The following is a 25,369-nucleotide window of genomic DNA, read 5'->3' as shown; positions in this document are numbered from 1 at the left end:
ATGAAGAAGAATATACAGTAATAAAATTTCAAATCCATACTGTGTCACGTGGCCATTACCGATCTTTATGTTCTGTATAACCAGAAAACCTACATGTCTGTGTTCTCTCCTCAGTGACTGCAGGCATATAAAAGTCAAGGACAGCATGTGCAAAATGGGGAAAGATGCTATTTCCAAGGTCTGTATCTACCTGTGTAAAACCACTGTGTTGGCAGGAATTGAGGTGTGCTTGTCCACTAGGTAAGTGTAAAATACAGCCATTATCTTTCCATACCTTCACCATTGGAAAGGTCGACCATTGGAGATACCTTCTTATGCTTGAGGAGTAGACTCAGAATCTTGTCGTCTCCTTCAGTAGCAGCTAAATGTAAGACAGAATTACCATGGCGATCCAGAAGGCTGACATCTGCTCCAGCCTTCAGCAAGTCTTCTACCACCTCTGCCTGCTTTGTGATTACTGCCAGGTGCAAGGGGGTCTAGAAGTGACAGAAGCAAGCCATGAGAAGATAAGCAACAGCTACATCACTTCTACAGAAATCTCTTAAACCCGTAAAAGCTCCTAGTGTGAGAAGACGTTACTCCACTTCAAAGCTAACAGAATGAAAAGCTTGCATATGTGTACATTTTTTTCTACTGCATACTACAAGCAGGGTTTGTACTTACTGGAAATAAAAGCTGCCTTGCCAGTGTCAGCAGTCGGACTTTGGGAGGAACAAAGATGTTGCCCACTCTTACAAGCCAGGGCACTGACCTGGCTATTTGAGCGTTGTGGTGCGAGGGATTCAGGAAATGAGATAACCCCTGTGCCCGCAGACACTGTAACCCCGCTCCCAGCTGCCCCTTAGCCAAGTTCATGCCACAGAGGAAGCACCCGCACTTCGCAGGGCCTGCTCAAATCTGCCTTTGACACTGAGCTATGTTCTAATTTTGCTCCTGAGTAGGGGGTTTGCAGCCATGGATTTAGGATTTCCTTATCCCCCAGAATGACTCTGTACAGAAAAGAAGAAAATCTTGCTGTTCTGTGCATTTGTTAAAGTGCAGAACAACTGTGCATTTACTCAGTGTGTGTCTAGCTTCCATTTGCGTGTTCTAGATTCTATTCGCGTGTTCTCCATTTTTGTGCAGCACCAAGGGGCTCTCAGGCCGAGAGGTTTCCAGTATTTCCAAAGGTCATTTGTATACTGCATTCTTGACAGTCTCGCCAGTGAACAGCATCATGTAGAACACACTCAGGAATGTATGTATTTAAACAGTGAGGCATTCCAGTAAGGTTTGGGAAATCATATTTCCAAAACCAAAATAATCTAAAAATTGCACAAGATTTCATCTCCATATCATTATCCTTATATTAACAGAGGACTATAAAAAAAGACTAACTCCAGCTCTGTACAATAAGCTTGTGCTTGTCAATACATTTGTCAACATATTTGCAATTAATTACTGAATCTATAAGGTACATGTACCATTTAGCTTTCAGAATACCTGTACAGAAGGAAAATTCTAGCCCAAGCCTACCCTCCCTCCCACCACTGGCTTAAGGTTTAAGTAGAAGGAAGGAATAGCTGTAGAGGTCCCGGTAGTTAAAGATTTATTTCTTGTATGGAGCACAGCTTTGCTTCCTGTTGCTGTTAAACAGAGGGCACAGAACTCAACTCAGAATCTTCTGCTTGCTTTCATCAGCCTCCACATTTCAAACTTGCTTTATATGAGCATAAAAATGAAACGCAAAAGAGAACAAAAACTGCATAGAATAAAATCCTGCCTTTACTGTTGACAGCAAAAGAAACGACACAAATATCAGAGTGCCGTGTAACGTCCAGCTGGTGAGACAACCGAATGGTGGGCACAGTTGAAAAGAGTTCTTTTCCAGGCAGGTTTCAACAGCTCTTTTTAAAGCCTGAGTTACAATACAAAAACCTCAGACTCTGTCATAGATGAAGTTGAGGAGACAGAATTGTGCCTGGCAGTTAAGAGTCCTTTTCCTACTACGTAAAAGACATGGGGATGGGGTTTTTTTTTGTTTTGCTATAATGTGAATCTCAAAATGAAAGGGAAATTTTGGTGCTCGTGTGATGGGCACAAATACCATCTGGGCTATAGGAAGGGCACAGTTTGTTACAGCTTCCACATGCCTACAGATAACTGATGATGCAGCAACTGACTCATGATCCTGAGTTATCCTAGGTTAGAAAGGTCAAAAGAGCCCAGAGTTGGCACACTAATCCACACCGCTGGTTTAATAAGAGAGAAGCCAAATAATGAAGACATGAACTGAAGAATTTTGTATTTTTGGCCTGTTCTATGATTAACCCATGGAGACGTTTCTGTTAACATCAAGGGGAGTTATGAACTAAACAGTGAAAACATGCTCTTGCTCCTCCACCACCTCACAATATGTCATTGTGTGTCTAAACTTGTTTGCATTATAGTCTGATCTGGGCTCATTCCAACAATAGAAGAAAAATAAGACAGACGGTAAGTTGTGCAATTTCTTTTTTGCTGGCTGAACAATCAACAACACTTATACCACCACAACAGCATACCTGATAAAGGTCATTTCTCATGTTAATGATGTCATTATAATTCAAATCAGGCATCACTTCCAACAGGTTTTTCACCAGCTCAGCATGAAGGTGGATAATTGCTAAATGAAGGACACTGAAACAAACAAAAAACAGATTAACAATTTCCCATTATTTTCAAATTTATCATAAAAATTTTAAGGTTTTGTTGTAGATCTGATTGAATTCTGATATAAACACTTGACTATTAGCACTTCAGCACTGAATATCAGCACCTAAAATGAATCCCAACATTAAAAAAAGCTAATCAGAAGGTAACTGTGTTTAACCCTTTAATCATAGAAACAGACTCGGGATGGCTTTTGCTGGTCCTGAGCATAATTTAACTAATCGTCTAATAAATACAAACTTTGTATCACAAAAGAATTGTTTCAGAACTTGTTTGAAATCCCCAGATTCTTTGCTGTTTTGTTTTTTTCATGTTTTGAATTATGCAGCACACGAACACCTCTTGCTGTCAAAACCTTCCTTCAGAATTTCCACAGGCCTCTCTGCTACCAAAGCAGATTTTCCCTCGGGGTTTCCCCAGAGCTGTGGGTTTTTCTTTTCTTCGTTTTCAAACAGTAAAATGACTGAAGACTCAGGCCCGGTGACTAACAGCCACAGGATTTGCAGCAGTGGCCAGAGACGTCATGCTGAAGGAAAAACCTGGAGTGACTCTGCATAGCAAGACACTTTACCACTTCTACCAGCTTAATGCAACGGCCTTTCCCATGCTCTTCTCCAGAGCCAGGTCCTTCACCACCAGCCAGAGCAGCTGTACTTGCAAAACAAGCAGGAAAAAAGCAGGTTGTGAATCCCACCACCCCTCTCCAACAGAGCTCGATTTGTCTTGTTCCCTTGAGACTTCATTTCAAAGTCATGCCCTTTGTTTTGAAACCTATCTTGCCAAGCTCTCCCTTAACAAATGCTGGCCAACTTCTAGACTCGTCTTTTCAGCATATTGCTGCTGACACACAGGACATAGATGTGGTGTGTTTGTTATGCTGCTCCAGAAATACCTGAATATACTCAGATCTACACTTTCATCAGAAAAATAGAAGTTCCTTGCCATTCAGTATGTAGAGTTATCTTGAAATTGAGACTGAGAACACTAAAAACCAGAAGATATTTTAAAAAGGGAAAAAAAATACGATTTCTAAACGAAACTCATCCTCGAAGGGCCTGTTTTATTGGTTCTGGACACTGCCATAGGTGGTACCATGGCACTTTCCCTCCTTCAACTCTCATGTGCTGTTCAAACAGTCCCACCGCTACCGTAAAAGAGCTGTTCCTCTGCTCTCTGGTAGATGCTTCTTATTGTGCTCTATCATGCTGACATCTTATTTTCCAAATCTCTCTTCAGAAACGAATTTGCTTTTCTACTGCCTTTAGTTCTCTTTCCTGTAGCAAGTATTTTAATTTTACCCTGCCACTACATGTGATGCTGTAAAGACATGCTGACTAGACCATGAAAGGGCAGTCAATTCCATTTCTTAAACAGTCCTACACCAAAAAAAGCATTTCAGCACCGCTGCGGAGGCAGAGTGCCCTAATACCGTCAGGCTTCTGGAGAGTGGTTACTAAACTCAGTAACAGCCAGTGCTACTGAGTGCCCACGGTAAATATATACTAATCACAGATTAACGTATTTTGTCTCAAAGCCACAAAACACAACACAGGTCCCATTAAAGGTATTTTCATTGCCTACATACTACTTTGATGAAAGAAAGGTGAGCAAAATTGTTGACAGCAACATTTCTTTAAAGGCTTAAGCAAAAATTTTATCATTTTTGCCATACAATTTTAATGATTAAAATTTAATGAAAATTAGGGAAATCGATTTATTAATTTTGACCTTTTTTTTTAAAAAAAAAAAACACAACAAAACAGCTCCTGTGAGAGAGCTGGAAGACAGTCACCAAAACTTTGTTTTGTTAAAAAGCTGCAGAGTAATTTAGATGTATTACATGCTCACAGTCTAAAATCCATCCCAGGGGAAAGGCAACATGAGCTTGAGCCTCACATACTTGCAGGTACTTCCTGATCCAGGAAGAAAACAACTATTTACCATCATTCTGAAAAGTATTTTGACTTTGTTGAAATGCCCTGCAAGTCCAAATCTGAGGGGCACCTTATTGATATTTAAATGCAGGTCCTACTTGCTCAATACTCCTCTACCGCCGGCTTTTTTTTTTAAAACACAAAAGCTGTACTGTCCAAAGTGCTAGCAGATTTTGTTGCTAGCTCCTGCCTTGTTCATATTCCTGCTTTCCTCAAAGCAGACATTAGGTTGCCAACTGAAAAGCAAAGCAAGTAAAGTAGCTATTTCTGATTTTGCAGTTCTTTATCAGTAATCTGAGACCTATTTTCACTGAAAGTGGAGTGAAAGTAGTAGCCTCTCACCGAGTAATCGAACAGTGGGATAGCATGAGTCAGTCACATGTAATTTTCCATCTAGCTGCACACCTTAAGGCTTATATGGCTTCTACTGTACAAAATACTGCAATTTAAGAAAACGTAAGTGATTGCACAGGGCCTGCCCAAAGCCTGCCAGATAAAAAGTAAGGATGTGGTAATGTCACTTGCTTATTCAACAGGTTATCTTTGCATGTGTTCAGAGCCACTTCCACTGAATTTGCTTCAAGTAACTACTAATCATTAGTTCCTTACTGTATTTCACTCTCTGAGTCCCACAGAATCTGCACAGTAGAGGAACAAAATGGATTTCTACTCCAGCTCACATTATTGAAGGACTGATAAGCAAATACTAGCAGCCAAGTCTGCCGCAAACATCTGTGCAATCTCTTGGAAGACAACAGTACAGTACAGATGTAAGAAAGTGCAAAATACCATCCTCTGGGAAGAACTTGGTGTCCATGGGAGAAAAGCAGCATGGACCCTCCAGCTATTATTTCTACATCTCCCAGTGCGTCTGTAACTTAAAGCTTCCTGTGAAGACTTAAGGACTTGCATGGAATAAAAAGCAGGGCACTTTCCTTCAGCACAAAGCTGAGTATCCCCATTAACTGTGTATGATGATGCAAGCATAGCACTTCACGCTCAGTCAAGATTTTAAGTAAAAAAAGGCAAACAAACTCACAACATGCTCAACATACTCTCAATGACCAGATTACTTTCTGACAGGCACTGGATCAATGAACTTTGTGGTGTGAGTGACTTCTCTGCAAGTGCAACAAAAATGTCTAAATCATAGCTGTACCTCTCCCAAACAGCACAAAGGAGAACCATATTTATTTGATTACAGCAGTGCTGCAATCCATGATTGGCACCCGCAGGGGACAGAACAAATTGACTACACCATTCTGCCATCAAAACCATGACTTTCAACCCAGTAAGTATAGGCCAACTTACTTGTCTCCATTATCATCCTGGACAACAGTGAGATGGCGCTGAACAGCCAAAAGCATCTTCACATCTCCTGTTACAGCATAATCAAAGAGAGCATTGCAGTGACGCTTGGCAAGCTGCATGGCCTTCTCCAGGAACAGACCATCTGCAACACAAAGTTTTGTCTTCATCAGTTTGGTTGTCTTCCTTGCAACACCACCTTCTCTTGACAAGCATTTGTGCTGTCGAAGAAATGAAGTGCAGACCACCAAGCATTATTTACTGATTCACTGAGGCAGGTTGCCAATTACTCCTAAGAGGTAAGGATAGAGGGAGTGAGTCCCTTGGAAGAAAAACTAGGTGCATGCTGAGCATTCAGGCAGCAGTAATCCTGACAACAGTCCAACTCTGCAAGCTACCTTTAGTTTGAGTGGCACTGAATTAATTGCAGTGATGTGCTCTTGTGTATAATGAGACAAAAGGAGCAGGAACTTGGATTTGCTTAGATACAAGTGACACCAAGAGCTCTTGTCCACAGAGCACTTAAAAGAACCTCCCATGCAGTTCTGAATAGTTTAGATGTGAGGAAACTGAGGCACAAGAAGCCTAAGTGACCTATCAATTATTGCACAGAAACTCACAGAAAAGCTATGGAATAAATGCAGGGCTTTGTGCCCCCTCTCCGACTTGAACCATGCAGTCTCTCCTGCTTTGCAGCAGCAGCACAGAGAGTCTGTTCACCTGTTTAAAACATTCCAGCGTTTACAGTGCTTAGTATTTGTAGTATCCTGATTTTAGATTTATAAAACATACAACCACTGAGATTTCAAAAGCAGAATTTGTCATGGTGGGGAGGCAAAAGGGAGAGAGGGGAGGAAAGAAACTCATTTGTGGAAAAAAGTCACTTCAGCTGCTCTGTCAATACCTTTGTGGTTTTGTATCAGCAAGAAACTAGCGAAAATGAAAGAGATGAACTTTCAAACCACAGTCGTCATTCTGGGAAGCAGTATCATCTGAAACCAGCCTGTATTTTGAACAGTTTCATGTTTCTATAAAACCTTGTAAGGTTAGAAATTACTAACAGCAAATAAGTAAAACAGACTTTGTCATTTAAAGCACGCACGGGGAGAGAATACCCAGGATTTCCAGCTACACAAAACCAGGCATTTAGACTGGGTTAGAAGCATACCCCTGATAAACATCAATACATCATTTCTGTAAGCCAAAGACTTACTCAGCTATCCATGAAGCTTATTGTTCTAGCCAATACATCACTGTGGTTCCTATACTATGTGCCCAGGCTGATACATTTATATTTGCTATTTACCTCAACACTAAATACTAGCATTAAATGGATGTTATGTTCAGGATATATATCCAGGGTAAAGGGTGTTAAGCAATTCAGTCTTTTCTCATTATAGACATTTCCAAAGTCAAAAAAACTGGATGCTGAACCTCCTTGGTCTCCCATACCAAGCACAGAAAAGATATCCTTCAAAATACTACAAGATAGCATCTTTTAGTCTAGTACCCAAATGTTCTACCCTGCAGCAGCCATTTCATGGAGCCTGTTCTTCTGCATCTATTCCTCATATAATCTGGAGCTTGAAATTATCTATTATAATGGCATGAAGAGAGACAAAGAAAAGAAACAGTCAACTTCCTGCCTGCAATGTTCATTACTCAGAAACCAGGTCAACAATACAGACCCCTCCTTGGCGACTGCTGAACGGACATTATTATTTCTTCATGTATCAGCAAAAGATTTTGCTCTCCGCGTCAGTCACGGGATTTATCACAACCAGAACTGCAAACAGCAAGTTCTTCAGCTTTTCTCAGGAGCACCATCTGTTTCTCAGATCACAAGAAGCTACACCTTGGAGGTTTTTACAACTACATGACTTTGGTTTCCCAAGCCACAGTTTCTAGTGCTTTTAATAGCAAGTGTCACACAGGGCTGATACACACACGATAACATGTCCTCTCCCTGACCAAGAAGGGAACAACAAAAGTGACCTAGATCACACTGCACTTGGTAAAAGCCAAGAACAAAAAATTCCTTCTGCTCAATACCTACCACTACCATGTCTCTCTAGTCCAACTGTTGTTTTTTTAATTTTATGAGAAGCACGATTACTCAAATCCTTTAAAAAAGTGACCATCAACTCTTTTAAAAAACAATCCAGGAAAAGGAAGTCTTACGGTCTGGGAAAGGGTGATTTGTAGTCTTCATATTGTACAACTCGGCTGCTAAACCATTTCTACTGACTACTCTTACCTTCCTCCCCTTTCGTTCACCAGTTTGATGTGTAAGACTTTGCTACCCGACAGTGTTATTTTACTGTGTATTTGTCACATGGGAACAGATACATTTACATTCTAAATTCAAACCTTTAACACTACTTTGCATGCAATTTAACAGTAGAATTGCAGGGAAGAACTACTGCAACAATCACGCCAACATCCATTTACTCATTCGTTAAAGCCCATCAAATACCAAAAGCCAAGTCAACTGCTGAATTGTATTCCATGTACCTTCACTGCTTTCAGTGTTCCTCATATAGGTTCATTATAAAGCAGTGTTAAATGTGCCCAGCAGGCTAAGCTACCTCTTCTCCTCGCATGACAAGCAGAAGTTCAGTGGCAGTACAAAGGTGGAAGATTATCTACAGAACTGTACATGGGGAGGCACCTTAGATTTGGGGGAATGGAATCCCTCCTGTTTCCTCCAGGAGGCGTTATCATATTTTGAAAACAGCAAGCAGACGCTTAGGGAGTTTCCAGGCCTTTAACACCAGCTTTGCCCATACTGCAGTTTGATCTACCCTAAATACGTTTACTTGTTCACTTACCCTGCCACCTGCAATCTGCCTCATTTACTTCACTTTTACAGGAAGAAGCAGCATCCTCCTCCTCCTCATTATCACCAGAGGTTCTGCACTCATTCCTCTCCACAGTTTCCACTTTCGCATCATGCTTCATGTCCCATTTGTCACTTTGTTTATCAGAGCTCCTCCCATCTTGTTCAGCTGTGCTATTTGATAGTCCTTCAAACAAAAATTAGTATCATTAGTGTCCAATACTGTTGCTTTTTTATGCAAGTGATAAAGCTCAACTAACTAGCCATAACCAAACCCTAAAGAACTAAATACAAAAATTTACTTTGACATAGGTGTTATCATTAAACACTCATGAATCATAATACTCCAGATGCCAACGCACATGGACAGACACAGCAACATAACCTGCTCTAAAGTGATGTTACGTTTTTGACAGCCTCTGCTTTAGAGATAAACTTTTATATATAACAACAAATATACCTCTCTTTTTATGATACAAGAATGCAAGTCTGAAGTATTCCTAGGAAATCTAGCGGAATTACTGAGATTTACTTTTGTTTTTCTGACAGCAAATTTGTCCCTGAGACTTTGGACATAACTACAGAGTATTCAACTTGCAGATTTGAAATGACTTCCCTATTTTAGGAAGCCAAGAATGCCCTTATTATTAACTTCATCTTTTCCACTGACTTTTATGTTATTTCTCTCGGCTACTGCGTAGTACCAGACTGTGGCAACAAAGTAAGATACCTTTTCTCTGGTCTAGTCCTTGGGTCCCCTGTAATCAGCATGTTCAAGCAAGTGAAAGGGCTATTGCTCAAAACATACACTGAATATAGAAGCACATGGAGGGGTTTTGGTGACTGCTTCTCAGGAGTTAGCAGTAAAAAGGAACATGCACACAGCTTTTAAGGTAGACTTGGAGAGAATTAAAGAGAAGCAGGGCAGTATAATCTACACAACCCCCCCTGCTGCCAGAGGTTCTAGAAAATAGACTGATTCTAGGGAAAAAAAAAAGCCCTCCCCAGCACACTTAGCTCATACTGTAGAAGAAAACAAAGATGGTCAAACTCAATTCAACTGTTGCAAGAACAACATTTTTACTGTTACCATGCTTCATTCCAGCATTGGACTTCGTTGTGCCAGGGTGGAAATGCATCCCTCCAAAAGCAGAATATCCATATGAAGGATAACTGAACCCTAAAGAAAGGAAAAAGATGAAGAATTAATAGAATTACACCCTAAAGAATGAAAACACCATCTGGAAGAACACTGAACCTAAAGAACTGAAATTTAGTTTTCTACATACCTTCTGCTTTATTCCATCTGATTAAAATAAATTTTCCAGACTGAAGGTGAACTCTCCCCAACCCCTTCAAAAATCCAAAGAAATTCTAAATGGTTGGCTAGTCACACTCTCTATCCCAACATCCATAAGGCCACACAAATGTATTATCACTAGTATGGTTCATCTAAAACTCAACTGAGACTTCACAAGCTACCTCTATGCTTTTGAATCTGTGATTACAACGGATTTGTATTCTGGTGTTATGTTATGGATGTGCTGCTAGCAATGCATGTAACGGTTTGAAAAGTGCTGCTCTGTTCCCTGCTCTAAAAAAAAGGGTTGCAAAGGTGTTGTGGTTCAGATGACATTTGCTGATCTACAGGTTTTTAATGCTCTGCTGCAAGAATCAAAGCAATGCTCTTATGATCCTGCATCTCAGATATGCTCTGGCTTCAAAAGATAGAGCACAGTGGAAAATTTACTAAATAGTATCTCAAATTTTTTAATAGTTCTTTGCGCTAACAGGGTTAATTTGCCAAATTCCACTCCTGGTCCCAGAAATAATTAAGAAGCTGTTTAATTTTAAGCATCCAAGATGGGACTTAGCTGAGCTGTCTCATGAATTTCAGTGCCTTCAAGGCCCCAGAAAGCAACAAAGCTAAGGTATGATGGATTCCTGACTCAGACTACCTCAACTAGAAGGGTGTTACCTGTGACTTAAAGCTCCAAGGAAGAGAAAAAAGAAGTCACCACGAGCCTTATATTCAAGTAGGAAGGCAAAGGAGCTCAAGAAATATTTAGAAAACAAGGAGATGCTTGACTGAAATGACTAACACTGGTACAAAGACAGGAGAGTCAGGTCTTATCTACCCAGAAGGAGACAAAATCCTCATCACGTTTTAAAAATCAGAATAAACATGTCCTGCTCTCAACGTAGAACCCCTTCCCCTCTTTGCCCAAAACTGTTGCCTTACCAGAGCCAGCACCGCCACCTCCCCCTCCATACATGCCACCACCTCCTGCGCCACTGCCTCCACCATAGCCATCAGAGAAGTTTGGCATGAGTTTCTGTCGTTTCCTTTGCACTTCTTCTTTATCTGGGTCAGAAGGAATAGATGGGATAAGGAATCACTCTTATAGGTGGCCACGCACAGAACAGGATGTGCATACAGAAAGCATTACTAAAGTTTACTAGTTTATAAAGGAAAATGCAGAGTGCTGTAGAAGAGTCAACTCTCCTCTAGCTCCAAACAAGAGAACAACTTTGCATGTAACGGAGCAGCGAGAATTCCTGCGAGAAACAAGCTAGTGCCAAGTCCCCAGCCAGACCAACAGCATCGCTTGGGCCCGTGTGGTCTCTTCAGTTATGTCAGGTGCCTTGTGCTCAGACTGGGAGGGAAATGTGCAGAGATGTCTTAGGGGGCTCAGAGTTTCCTTCAGAAGTGTCTCATGTACTTAGAGCCCTGGAAATCAGTGGTCCCAAAATTCTTCTATATCTAAGGCAAGTTATAAACCAGCACAAGTGCCCTGAACCACAAACTTGTTCAAGAAAATTTGCCGTTGGGGAATACAAGCACAGGCTCTTCTACTACGTAAATCTACTTCAGAAATGGACCTTTATTAAAGGGTCAGCAAATCACAAGGCACTTTGATTTCCAACAGTGCAGAGTACCTGCAGTGCCCTTTGAACTTTTGTTTAAGGGTAAGGATGGCAAGAAATGGTGAAAGCAACATTTGCTTGAAATGATTTACTTAAAATATCAGAAAAGGCACCTGAATAAAGATAGCTTATTTTCAGGCAGGACATAATACTGTCAAACCATGCTGAGCAGCAGTAGAAAAAAGAGCGTAAATATCTTATAGTGTAAGTACAAAATAATACTTAGCCTCCCTGGAAAGCAAAACACAAAGATTTAAAAGAAGTATCCCAGTGACTGGGGAAAGTGAAAATGTCATGACAAGAGCTACAAAAATGGGGATACAAACATTACAGGGGTTAAAATCCAGTAGAACTGTTGAGGAAAGAACAAAATATCCTTCTTTCAGTAAACAATCTAGTAGTTTTCAACAGTCATATGACAAAAAAAAATTTCATGCACAGGCACATCAATCAGTGCATCAAATGAGAAAGCTGAATACATGAAACAGTATACTGAAAAGTACAAGTGCGTTATTTCCAGGCATACATGATCTCTAAGTATGTATGCATGCATGCACCAGGCATACTCACACTGACGAGGAGAGAAAACTCTAGAAGCAATCTAGTCAGAGAAATAAACAAAAAATCCACATACACATATCTAAGTTTGTGTGAACACTGGCAACAAGGGAAAAAACAGTCCCTAAATGGTAATTTCATTATTAGGTTGTGTAGGGGATCCGAAAATGCACATAACAACGTTGAATTAATTTTACTCCATTAAGAGGCACATAAAAGAGGTTTGCTTCAAATCTGGCAACTTTGCTCTGCAGTTGTACACTTCACTTTCCATAAAACTTGTGCAAGAGATTCCTGAAATCATTACCGATACAAAATCCTCTAGCAACTCTGGAAGTTTTTATGAACACATGCCTTCTGCTATTTTATTATAATAGGCGTAAAGTAGATTCACTTGGACATCAACCACCACCGCTCCCTCCTCAGCTGTCCTTAGTGCATTACCACTGATGCACACATATTTTAGAGTTTGACAGGGTATTGATTTCAATATGTCTCTAAGCTAGGCACTGAAAACCTGCAAGGTTAGGACTTAAGAGTGTAACCTGCAGGCAGGTAAACTGTTAAGCAGAAAGATTACTGTCTTAGTACAATGAAACACCAATTCTGACTTGGGCCTCAAGGCATTTCCATATCATTAACATTATTGATATTTAAAACCATGATTGCTGCTGCCATTCATGTCGAACATTTCAAATGTTTAAAGGGCACAGATTTGCTAGTTAAACTTCTTTTCACTAACAACTTAGGAAGCAGGTCTGATGCCAACTATTCTACTTCTGCTAAGCGACTAATGTTTTAACACAAGAGACTGAAACAGCACTTTCCCTGCTCTCACAAGAGTTGTCTTGGGCTTACTTAACTAGTACAGGCAACTGGAAAATTCAAAAACATCAGTGAAATTGTGAGGCGTGATGGTAAAAGGAGAGAACTGCAATATACGTACTTTTTCCACCAGATACCAACCAGTCTTTGGTTTAAGGTTTCATCTGGAAGTACTGACAGTAAAATGTCCTCAGATATTATTTTGCAGAAACTCAGAGGAGGAGAGTGACATCTACTGTATGGACAAGCATGCATGCATATAGGAAACTTGCAGGGAGTAAGCCTCACCAGGAAAACGCTCACGGATTTACTGCCTACCAGTCCAACAAAAAACCTACAAACCCGTTACAGAGCTACCACTTTTCGTATTAGCTCTGCACAAAACAAGGAGGCAAATATCCTATTTTCTAAAAATAATAACAAAAAAAAAAAATCCCTCATCCAACAAGTCCTATCGTATTAAAAACATTCCTAGGGACCCTGCAGTTTCTGTTTCCAATATATAAAACAGGTTTAATGAATTACCTTTGATTTCCGGATAGTAGAGAAAAGGCTTTGGTTCACTTGTTTCTAGATCAGATTTCCGACGCAGTTGTACAAATACAGATGCTGGCTTTGTGATATTGACATCTCGATACTTGGGTGTTTTGAACACAATAGCAAACTGTGAAGGAAACAATGACAAGCACATCTATCATGGAGCATGGGTTTTGACAACTTTGCTTTTACATTTGTGTAATTTTGCAGGAGTTGGTTCACCGCGTGGGAGGCAAAAATTCAACAACAATAAACTTCCATTTTAGTTTTAAGTTGCACTTCTGAGTTCGAGTCATAAAGCCTTTTGGGAAAGACAGAACTGCCATGCAAAGTATCACCACATCACGTATGTTAGTACTGCGTTCTTTGTCCTCTCATCATTTAACATCTATTCTGTGGCTTTCTCAGTGTGTTCACAGTAGCTCTGAGACCTTTTTATATATCCTATCGCAATTTACACCAGTACGTGTTAAAGCAATGGGTCTATATCCCAATTTCCTCGCACTGTATTCCTAACCTGCCTAGTTACCTAATGTACGTCTTTAAAGAACAGTTAAGATTGTATGATTATTAGGAAGCAACCAACAAAAGAAGAGATTAGTACAAGATACAGATGCTTTCATTTTACTGATTCACTAATTATAATATAATCCTGGTTTACGGAGATGAGAAAATCATTAACAAATGACAAATGCTCTGTTACTTACCTGTCTATGTACATCTGTAGGAGAAAAGTCTCCAAAGCCTTCCCACATACCTCCATTCTCATCCTCTTCATAGAAACGTATTTGAATATCATCTGCGAAGAGTAAAAGAAACACTCTTTGGGATGTTTGTGCATTTGTTTAACCTTTGGCTAAGTTTATTTCAGATAAAAATCAACACGGTTACGTTCTGGCTGGATGATGATATTACATGAATAATACATGAATTACCTTTATCCATTTTATGAAAACATCATAAATAACCCATTTTTTACATCAATTCTAGATCAGCCTAATTCTAACAACTTCACTGGAGTTGCTCTCTATTTACTGAGCAGTAAAAGGAGAACTAGGTTCACTACCTCTTCCTATTCTAGGGCTATAAAACATTCCAGAGGAGCTTTATTTGGAACAAACGTGTAGGGAGGGGAGAACTTGAAGCGTGAAACGTAGAAACCACCCTCTCTCCTTCAACAGTTTCAGTTCAAAAAACTGTAGCAAAACCTGAAGTGCCACAGTTCAAGTTCCGCTTGCAGCTGGCAGAGTGCCACTTTGGAGCTGCAGCTCAGAGACGGCAAGGGTGTGAACGAGCGGCGTGTCAGCAGTGATCCCTCACCCCCTAAACACAGCACGGGCCAGAAACATGAGATTTGGCTTCTGCTCCTCTAAACAAATTCTCTTTGTATTTATTTATTTGTATTTTTAGGAGAAGCTGGGAAATACCACACTAGCATATTCCTTCCCCAGCACTCCTGGTGACAAAAAAAATAGAAAAAGCCAATTCTGTCTCAGGGTGACTGACGCAGGACAGGGTTTTGGAGCAGACAGGCTGCTTCCTCTGATCCACCACCTGCTAGTCTCAAGACTGTGAACCACCACTTCCAGTCCTGCTGTCCTGCATGCTCAAGTTCCTTCAGGCAGGAGGTTTCTGCGAGCAATGAGGTCAGGGGAAACCCCAATCCGGCTGAGGGGAAACCCCACCTCAGGGCTTCCAGTGAGTCAGACATTTATTTATTTATTTTGTGCACAAGAGTTATGTTTCATCTCAGTCCTTCTGATAGCAGAGGGTATATACACTACTGAAGGAAAACAGTTTTTTCAAAGCCCCTAAAAGCCCCCAAAGCCCTCTCTCTTTCGTAAGTGGTAGAAGAATATTTGCAAGAAAGAGAGGTGGAAAAGGACAGCCTGTATTAACAGAAAACGTGAGCGTGATTTTAACAACATGTGCAGGGACTGATTCCAAACAGGTGAGAACAGGGCACCTGCTCCACCATGCAATCTACACCAGAGTGTCCCAGGTACTACCTGAAAAATGCAAAGGACTTCCCTCACTCCCATTTTTTTCTTTTTAGTTCAGCCCAACCAACTACATTAACCATTATCTTCCTATCCAGAAACAAAGCATCCAAATCCACACTGCCCAATCCTGACACATTCATACCCATGAGCAGAGATTACCAAAATGAGTCTGTGAGAGGTATCCATTTACATTGAGTAATCTCTACCATTAGCATATACATAAAAATGAAGTTACTAGCAGCAGTGCTGAACAAATTCAGTTCCCATAGGTGGTTAACAGAGAATGCTCACACTTACTCTTTATAATCAGGAGCTTAATAATAAACCAGAAACCTTAGAATAATTCAGAGCAGGTATTAGTTAATGGAGTCAAACATCACCCAGGACCCACCACCCACAAAAAACCCAGAACATGGGCAAGGGCAGAAATTTTAGAAGAACAAAGATGATCACGTGGTCTCTGTGGAGGCAACACAAGCTGAATTTGCTTTGCAACAGGCTATTTTGATTTATTCATTTTCTGGACTGCTGGCCTGACTTCCAGAAAGGCTGAGTGCTTATCAATCCTGCTGCGCTATCAGAGCTGGAAGAATACTAAGGCAGCACAGCAGGCTTCATGTGTGCTCCAGATGAACACCCTGGCGTGCCTTACAATACTCAGGCCTCTTACCTTTCTGAACCTTGTCACAGAGAAGGTAAATCTCTTCCCCTCCTGTTACACACCCTGCTGTTCTGTCCATTCTTACGATTTTTAAGTTGGAGGCATTGGGAGCTTCTGTTGAAAGAAAAGATTTAAAAAAACTGCTTACCTTCATAACAGTTTTAGATTTCAAAAAAACCCAAGCACAACACACAGAAATGCAATAGAAAGACAAGTCTTTAACACAACCCACCTAAATTTGTCTATGTTTCTTTAAACACAAATAAATCAACAGTTTTTCATCTGAAAGGCATAATCTTGTATCCTCTAGGCTTTGACTGAACTGTGAACTATAAAATAAGGCCCTGGGCATTCCAGCACAATTACTGCACTAGTAAAGTGGCACAGCAGTGAATGGCATTCAGCAATCTGCGCTAGTATTAACTTTATGACAAGAGCGCATTACAACAGAACATAATTTTTTCTTCCCTGCAGCGTGACACTTTGAGAGCTGTTCCCTGTATCTCACTATTTGAATGCAATATGCAGTGCTTTACTTTATACTGTGGTTCACTTGAAAGCGTTGTCAGTCCTTGGCCAACTTACTGGACTGTGATCAAAAAGCCCACCTCACAGATCTTAGTAGAGGCATCGATGGATACCTCTTGGTCCTCAAGACAGAACTATCATCTGATAAGTAAAAGCAGCTGTGAGACAGTTATGCTACCACAAGTTGTGTATGTTCTGTGGAAGAGGCTTGAACGGTGCCAATGAAGAGTATTAGAAAAAAACCAAAAACCGAGAAAAATCTTTTGGAACTAACAACCAAGAATTCACCTTGGGAGCTCAGAAACTGGTAACTGACATCTATGTAGCAACTTAAAACAGCAGAAACATGCATACAAAATCTCCCCTCTATTCGTCTCTTTAGTTGGGAGTCAAAATTTTGAGGGTCAGATACAGAAGGATAGGATAACTTCAATTGTTTTTATATGCATGGCTTGATACATGCTCTATCTCTGTTCATGCTTTGTCCGCCTCCTCTTTGCTTTACAAATACTCTCTATCATTATGCAGGTGTGAGATAGAGTAATGAAAACAAATGGTATCTGTAATTGTTTCTAATGAGAATCAAGATTCCTTAAAGACACTGCCTGGTAAATCGCCTCAGCCTCCAGATGAAAAGTGTGTTTTCTCATCCAGAAAATGCAGGTCATGTGTGCCACAAGAACAGCAGACATTATGTTTTTTCACTCAGTGAATATATGCAAAATGGCTGTCCTACATCACTACATTCCCCAATTAGCGGCAAGCAACAGACTACATTAGAACAGTTGCATTTAATACCTTTTCATCTAGACTTTGTCCTTAAAAAGTGATGACATAGACATGACTGTTGCACAAAGTAAAAAATTGGTACTTTTTCTGAGTCATTACAGAATGACTATCAGGAACATGGTAATCCTCAGCTATAGGGAGGAAAACTCAGGCAGCAGAAAGGGTTCAGGTAAGATGAGTAAGTATAATCAAAAAGCACAAGGGAAAACATGACATGAAAAGATTCACTTAGAAAAAAGACAAATAGAGGGATGTAACAGAAGTATAAAAAATACTGACAGGTCTAAAGGAAATGGATTGAGAACTCTGGTTGTGTTAGCCTCACAAAACAAGGACAAGCAGATGGCCATCAAAACTGAAAGGTGTCAAATTCTCAACAGCATTGAAGCAAAGTAATTTTTCCCTGACATCTTGTGTGACAAGGCTTTGTCATAGAAAGCAACTGAAAACGCTGCAAAATTCAAGCACTTCTTATGAATATAACAAGAATTTACAAAATCCTCATAATAAAAGTGGCAGGATTAAACATGCTAACAGCAAAATAAAATCTTCCTTTACGGCTTGCATGACGATCTATTAAAAACCAGAATGATACCACATGTACTTGGATAGATATGGGGCCAATTATCCATGGGCTACTTCTTGTTATTGATCAAATAACAGGAAAGCAGCAGGGCTAGATGAGTCTACTTATAGCAATATCTACATATCATTTTTGTATCTACAAAAGCTTGCCCCTTATTAAAAAAGTAATTAAAGCCAAATATACTTACTGCTGTCATATATTGCATCTGATATAACAGGATCAAGTTTCCGTGTGAAACTACCATTACTGTCAGGGAGAAAGGCTGTAAACATAAGACGCACCACACTGAGATCCATTTCTTTAGTCTGCTGTACTGCTGCCTGACGAATAATTTCTCTTTCTCGTTCTGAAACCAGTAAGTAGACAGATGAATTAACAGAAGGGGTAGGGGACCCATAACAAAACAGAGAGAGCATTTTCCAAACATTACTGTCAAAAGGCACCAAAAGGGAGGAAATGTTTTCCTTTTCATTTAGTATCCATCAGCTTCTCTTTTCAAGCAGAGAGGAGCAGCTATTCACAATATACTGCATTCATCTTGCAGTTTGTGCATCAGATGTTATTTAAGGTAAGGTATATAATTAAGAGACATAGAGAAAATGACTACTTTCTGCTCTCAATTTATAAAGGTTGTGAAAAGGACAAAGGCCACCACTAAGGACATGTGAATGCCTCTCTAACAGTGCCTGAAAGCAACATAGACCACAGGTTCTACAGGGATATGGGTGAAATGCAGCTGAATGAAACAGGTATTCTCAAAAGAAGGTCCCCAAGTTACTGAAGGATATCATTATTGTCCTGCAGCAATAATGCAAAATGACTCTATTTATCAGCTTATTAAACAGGATAAGAGCAATGAAATATAGGTGCAGAGGCGGGTACAGGCAGCTATTGAAGGAAGTTGCTCCATTCTCATGTGCATGTTGACTGCAAAGACTCTTTCTTTCAGATTCCCTAAACCACGGCAACAACACACCACCTCTTAAAGCACATAGCCACAGGCCTTTTTCTGGCTAAGAATCTGTGTTTTCAGAAGCTAACCCTGTTTTTAGTAAAAGGCCTATTAAAACCAGGCCATCACTTCTACATACCAGTTAGCTGTCTGTCTCCGCATCCTTCTGCCTGCAGATAGCCAAGTTCAGGATGCACCAGTAGTCCTGGATTGTATCCTTTTTTGCAAGCATCTATCATGCGTGTTTCCAGAGTTTCAAACACTTTCTTCTTTGTGACATGAAGTATTCCAAGATTTGCAAACCTGCCAAATTTTGATCGAGGGAAATATTTTCTTAATACTTTATGCCAAATCTGCAGCAGGCAGTCTCTCTCTTAGCAGAGGCAGCTACACAACTGAAGTCAATGGAAGGACTCTATAGGCTTACTTAAGCACTATTAATTCTTGAGGGCAAATTTCCCAGCAAGAAAAATTCAGCCAAGCTTACAAAACACGTAAAATGTGCACCATTATAAGGCAGCGATTGTATGGGTGCATGGGATTTTCCCATGGCATAAGTAGTAATCTATTAGGTTTCAGACTTAGACCGTGGAAGCAACTTACAAAACATTTGAAAATCTGGTTATCACACTTTGTTTGCTCTGTCTTGGCAATGACATTAATATGTCATTCTATATGGCTGTTATGCAGAGCAACTGCTCCGAATAAGCTCCATCCGTTCAAAATGATTCAGAGACCAAGCTAAGAAGCTAAAAACAGTTCAACATTTTCCAAAGGAAATGCTTTAAGTAAGGCTCTGGACATTCAGCAAGACCCTTGAGGTATCTATTTGAATGAAAACTTCCATAATACAAGATCTGCTTTTGTAAAAATCTCCTGGCACATTTAAAAATCAATTAGATCTGGAAGTATGAAAACAAGACAATAACTCAGTTTTCATGTGGGTCAATTGAGGATAGAAAAGATGTTTCTAAACATCTGATGAAAAACAAGACAGGTTAGGAAATGAGCCAAACTTTTCAAGATGAAAAGGAGCATTTCAAATAAAGCTATTTAAATTGTTGTGCTTGGTAAAGTTAGTGTACTGGGCTTGGACATCAAAAGTTACAGTTTAAAAGAATCTCTCTCTCCCAACCTTCTCAGCTTTTTAAACTTCATCTTCTTCACCAACAAAGACATTCTTGAGATCACAGAACTAAAATTCACAGCCAGCATGAAACCTGATCTAAGCCTGAAAACGTAGACAGAAGCCTCAGCTCCATTTACTGATATAAACAATTATTCTTTTAAATTAAACAAGAACAGACCAACTACAATTTCACTATAATCTTACTGCTTTAAACTTAAAAAGTTTGACTCATTTAGTATTTTCATGTTTATACGTGTCTTGCATTAATTTCAAATGTACTAACCCTATTTTCTTAACGCTTTTCTCTTCACTATATTCCTATTTGCAGATTTCAGCAAAAGTAAAATATTGATCAAAATGATAACAAAAGCTTTTCTTCAGTAATTTTACAGTCCCTTCTCTTTGATCAAAACCACTTACATTTTAAAGAATGGGCTTACAATACAAATTTGGACTGCACACCAAGAGACTGAAACTGTACAAATTCTAAGTGAAAGTTACGTGCTTAAACCTATTTAGCTTGCTTAAGGCAAATTCTACAAAGGTAAACGGAAACCCCATTTATTTTTCTATTTAAGATAGAAACAAAACACAGATCAGAGCATGAAGACTAGCGCTCCACTTAGCCACCTCTTAGTAGTATTTTTGTATTGCTTCTTACAGTGTTTCCCTTAGCCCAACTTTACAAATGAGTTGACACTTACCCTACAACCATATCTTTAGGTCCTGCATTAACCGTGCATACTCCGTCTTCACAAAATTTACCCACCAAGCTGTGAGCATGTAAGTGGACGTATTTCCCATTAGTAACTAACTGGACGATTACTTTTGCAGGTCCAACATAATTGCAGATCTGTAAATAAATATTAAAAAATATAGGGTGGTTTGTTTGGGTTTTTTTTTAATGGAACAAGTACTGATTCCAGTTGAGTATTTTCTGTCAACTAAGTACAACCAAGCTTACATAGGAGAAATGTGTATGCATTTTCTCATGAAATACAAATTACTAACTGTACCAGATCATCACAAAGAAAAGCCAACACTTTTTTTGTAATTAAACTTGACATATAAATGGCAGGAGCAGTGGCCAAAAAAGTTAAGAAATAAAACAAAGCTAAAGGAAAGCAACCTTCTGTTTCCCAAATCATGAATCTCAGTTTTACATTCTGGCCAGTTACTCCACATTGCTTTCCTTAAATTTCAATTAGTACTTGAATTCACAATAAACATTGTTACATGTGAAGAAGCATACAGAAAATGTACGTATTTAACAAAAAACCCTGCATTATTTTGCCCAATTTGAAAACACTTTAAAAATTTTTTTTAAATATTATGATTGTTTTAAAACATTTTGGCCTCATTACAATGACTCTTCAGTTAGAGATTTTAAAGTGAATTAATTCTTTATTCACAGGTATTTTGTTAGTTCAATATGCTACATCAACATACATTACCCAGTCCAGTAAACATTTCCTTTAAGTGTACATGAGGGTATATGCTAAATCCCCACCTAAGATTTTGCAGGACTGGAACTATGATAAACTGGGTGCCTCCAACTCTGGAGGACTACAAAGCTTTTTTTTGCTGTTATAGTCTCTAATCACCACACGTTTTTTAATAGCTTTTAAAATTGTGATGTCAAGTAATGCCTCAAAAACAAACCTAAAATTACTAATAACATACCATATTGGTAAGTTATTTGCTTTACCGATATTATTTAGAACTTTATTTTCTTTTTTCACAAGTAATACTCTTTAAGTCAGTTATCGGTTATGCACCACTTTCAAATTATGCTGAATATAAAATTACCCCACTTTTAAAAAAGCAAACATTACCTTCCCTTCCAATTCACTTAATTAACCCTTTTATCAAGGTTGGGGTTTTTTCCCTCCTCCTCTAATTTTTTTTCTAATTTGCCTTGGGCAAAGTTCTTTGTATTACAGCAGCTTATAGATCTAATCAACGAAGGTATTAAAGGATCATGATAAACATTAAAGTGATGAATCAGTGATGAACTGAATACTTAAGGTTATATTGTTGATAAAATGCTGATAACCAGGGATTGCCACAATTTCACCACATTACTAAGTCCTGCTAGCTTCCTTCACTCCAGTTAACCCCTCTCTTGAACCCATTCCATCACAGCTGAAACACTCTGCATACGTACAACGCGTGCCCTCCCTGTCTTCACTGCTAAAAGCAAAAAAAATCCCAACTATGAAAAAGCTGTTCCAAGAGGAACAGGTGTGCAAAAGTCCTCTCATTACTCACTACCTGCTAGTTAACTGTATAATACTGTATTAACGTGCATTTTACAAGCGGCAGTTTCTAAAACACAAAAGACGGGGTACTCATGCTTCCTCCTGTTTCCAAATTGTAATCCCTCCTGGATTGAAACAATACAGAGATGCAGAATAATCACTGCTTCACCATTTCCACCATTTACCAGTAGTGAGAAAATGCAGGGATCCCTACGTAATTTTCACAAAGTCATCTGAAAATAAAAATGATTGTGTTCGGTGCTACATGTCACCACTACTACAATTAACTTTTCAAGAGGGGTTTTTTTTAAAAATTATTTTCATTTTATCCCTCACTAAACAAGCCCTTCCCTGCTATAAAGTTCCCATCTATAGTGTTATATTCATTATGAGTAAGATGCATGTTCTAGTATCACATCAGAAAAGTTCAAGACAATCCTTCATCAGCTGTAGAAACCACAGTGAAACTGTAGGTAGGACTGCTGCACGTCAAGGACTTTCCAGCCTCTGAAAGCAGAACATACAACTGCAGTGGTAACCAGATTGCAATCTCCCCCTGTTACTCAGCTCAGCATGATCTTTGTAGTCTCTCTCAGAGGAAAAACAAGAGAGTTCTTAAAACGTAATACCTTATGTAGGTCATAATGCAAGAAAGGACCATTTTTGTCATCCAGTCTGATGTCCTATGCTGCAAAAGCTACAGTATGTCCCTGAACTGTTTCCTATCTGTATTTCTTATAGACAGACTTTCCTACTTGATTTTGAGACAACCAGGGTTATCTCGGTGCCCAGCAAAATAGCCTCAGTGGTTAAATATCCTTATGTACCATAAATTAAGTCTGAAATAATTTTTCGGTGTCTTCGAATCACTGACGCCACAATTTCAGAATAACTTAAAATTTATTCTGGCACTAAGATACATAAATAACTGTCACCTTTTACATAAGAACTTAAAAAAACACTGTCAAAGGCATTAAAAGGTAGACGGTGTATTACAATGCTGAATATCTATAGAAACCTATGGATTATGGTGTTGACACAAAAACATATACTCAACATGAGAGGGAGATAGCATGTGGGTGCTGTACTGCTCAAAATCAGAGCTGTGATCTGAAAAAATTCTGAACTTCATATTAAAGATAGGGGAGAAAGAAGAAAATAAGGAGTTCCTGGGAAGAGCATAGCTGTAATACTTGATTACATCCTGTACTGAAGCAGCATTCAATTGATCTAATCTGATAAAGTTAAAATGCTGCAGGCTCACATTTATCTGCTGTTTCTGTTTGAGAGAGGTTTGTCTGAGAGATTAAAAGGACCCTGTGAACTTGAAATTGAGTCAATTTCAAAACAAGAGTTGAAAGTTTTTTCAGTTATTTCACATCCCCCTGCGATCCAGACTCCAGCCAATTTTTTATAGTTTCTGAAACTTTACAAAAACTTTATAAGAACGTTCTCCTACTTCAAAGACGTTTTTTCCAGTTACTCTTACAAGCAAAAAGTGAAACCAACTGGTCAAGTCAGAAAGCAAATGATAGAAAAGACCATGTCAAACCTACAAAGCCAGCAACTACAAAAACACCTATTTCTCTTTCTAATCACTTTGTTATAGCAACTATAACCCCAATCCTGCCTATCCTTCAGCGTGTGACTAGGGCTGTCCTCAATACGCACATACAGAAAGTGTTCCACAGATGAGGCATTGCTCACTCTTTATAAACAGTATGCATTCACAGAGCAGCATCATTTTTTTTTCAGTTGCTAGTTTAAGACAAAATATTTCAGATGTAGTACGAATCATTTGTGCAACTGAATACTTACTTAGAGGTCTAAGAATAGGCAATGTGAAGTAACTTAAACCAACGGGAGCTGAAGATCTTCTGATCCTCTGAATGTGAGGTCACACTCATGCCAAAAATATGGACTTAGGTGCTCTGCTTTAGGAGCCCAACTAAAGGGACTCAGTGACCCGTGCTCAGCCAAATTAACCATAACAGTAAAAAGCACAAATCTCACTGAATTTAGCTTTGGCTGAATTTGGTTCAGTACAGGCTTTTAAGAGGGGTAAAGATTTATAACAAAAGGTCTGCTATTCTTGTCTCATGTTTATTCCTTAATTCAGCTGTTAAATGAATTTTTAACTTGTAATCAGTGATCTATCACTTTACAATTTAATTCCTATGGGGGGAAAAAAGCAAATGTGCTGCTCCTTTCTTCACCAAGAAGGCTCATCAACAAAACAACTTGCCTAATTTTCCATAAATTTCCTTCCTGAACTTGAAGTATGTGCTGAAATCCCCAACTTCAGTAAGAACGCTTATCTCCAAATTGAGGTATAACTTAGGATAGCCCCAGGACATGACTGGATGGGCAGTTCTCCTGTTCGGGTGCCCGGGTTCAGGGCTGCCTAACTGCTATACAGCATCAATTCGCAAGCTGAACTGCACAATGTCCAAACTCATCGGCAGAGAGACGGTGCTCGCTAGCTCGGGCACACCTCTGAGCAATCGGTTACTCAGCCTCTGGGCTGGAGTTGATTTACATCCAGCTCACAGAGTATAGGCAACTTGAGTTTTCAGCCACCCACGTAGATTTGCCCCCAAGGAGATGAAAATTCAGGACATTTCCTTCACACTGCTATTTTCAGCAAATTCTTTTCACACCCAAAACTGGATCAAGTACTTCAGTGTAAAACATGAATATGCCTACACTAACATCAGTATGCAAGATCAGGACACACACGGGAAACGTGTAAGAAGGCCAGTGGAAATTTTCTGCGCAAGTTTTCTCACAGTTTTTCAAATACATAAAAACAAGCAAATTATGAATAAAAAATTTAGATA

General features: G+C 39.4%; 1 protein-coding gene across 1 annotated transcript in view; it reads right to left on the bottom strand.

Moving 5' to 3' along the window:
• NFKB1 (nuclear factor of kappa light polypeptide gene enhancer in B-cells 1) overlaps nucleotides 1-25,369 on the bottom strand; it is a 47,603-nt gene that overhangs the window by 7,339 nt on the left and 14,895 nt on the right. Inside the window, exons 5-16 of the mRNA XM_009579424.1 lie at nucleotides 20,973-21,121; nucleotides 19,279-19,442; nucleotides 18,375-18,533; nucleotides 16,294-16,398; nucleotides 14,328-14,419; nucleotides 13,609-13,747; nucleotides 11,015-11,137; nucleotides 9,863-9,952; nucleotides 8,765-8,959; nucleotides 5,937-6,078; nucleotides 2,544-2,658; nucleotides 275-476 (exon numbers count right to left, since the gene is read on the bottom strand). Of these exons, the coding sequence (XP_009577719.1) occupies nucleotides 275-476; nucleotides 2,544-2,658; nucleotides 5,937-6,078; nucleotides 8,765-8,959; nucleotides 9,863-9,952; nucleotides 11,015-11,137; nucleotides 13,609-13,747; nucleotides 14,328-14,419; nucleotides 16,294-16,398; nucleotides 18,375-18,533; nucleotides 19,279-19,442; nucleotides 20,973-21,121 (1,675 nt within the window). The remainder of the gene's footprint in view (nucleotides 1-274; nucleotides 477-2,543; nucleotides 2,659-5,936; nucleotides 6,079-8,764; nucleotides 8,960-9,862; nucleotides 9,953-11,014; nucleotides 11,138-13,608; nucleotides 13,748-14,327; nucleotides 14,420-16,293; nucleotides 16,399-18,374; nucleotides 18,534-19,278; nucleotides 19,443-20,972; nucleotides 21,122-25,369) is intronic.

This window comes from Fulmarus glacialis, unplaced genomic scaffold (genome assembly GCF_000690835.1).
Source record: "Fulmarus glacialis isolate BGI_N327 unplaced genomic scaffold, ASM69083v1 scaffold32906, whole genome shotgun sequence".
NCBI lineage: Eukaryota > Metazoa > Chordata > Aves > Procellariiformes > Procellariidae > Fulmarus > Fulmarus glacialis.
This window is presented reverse-complemented; position numbering and strand designations above follow the sequence as displayed.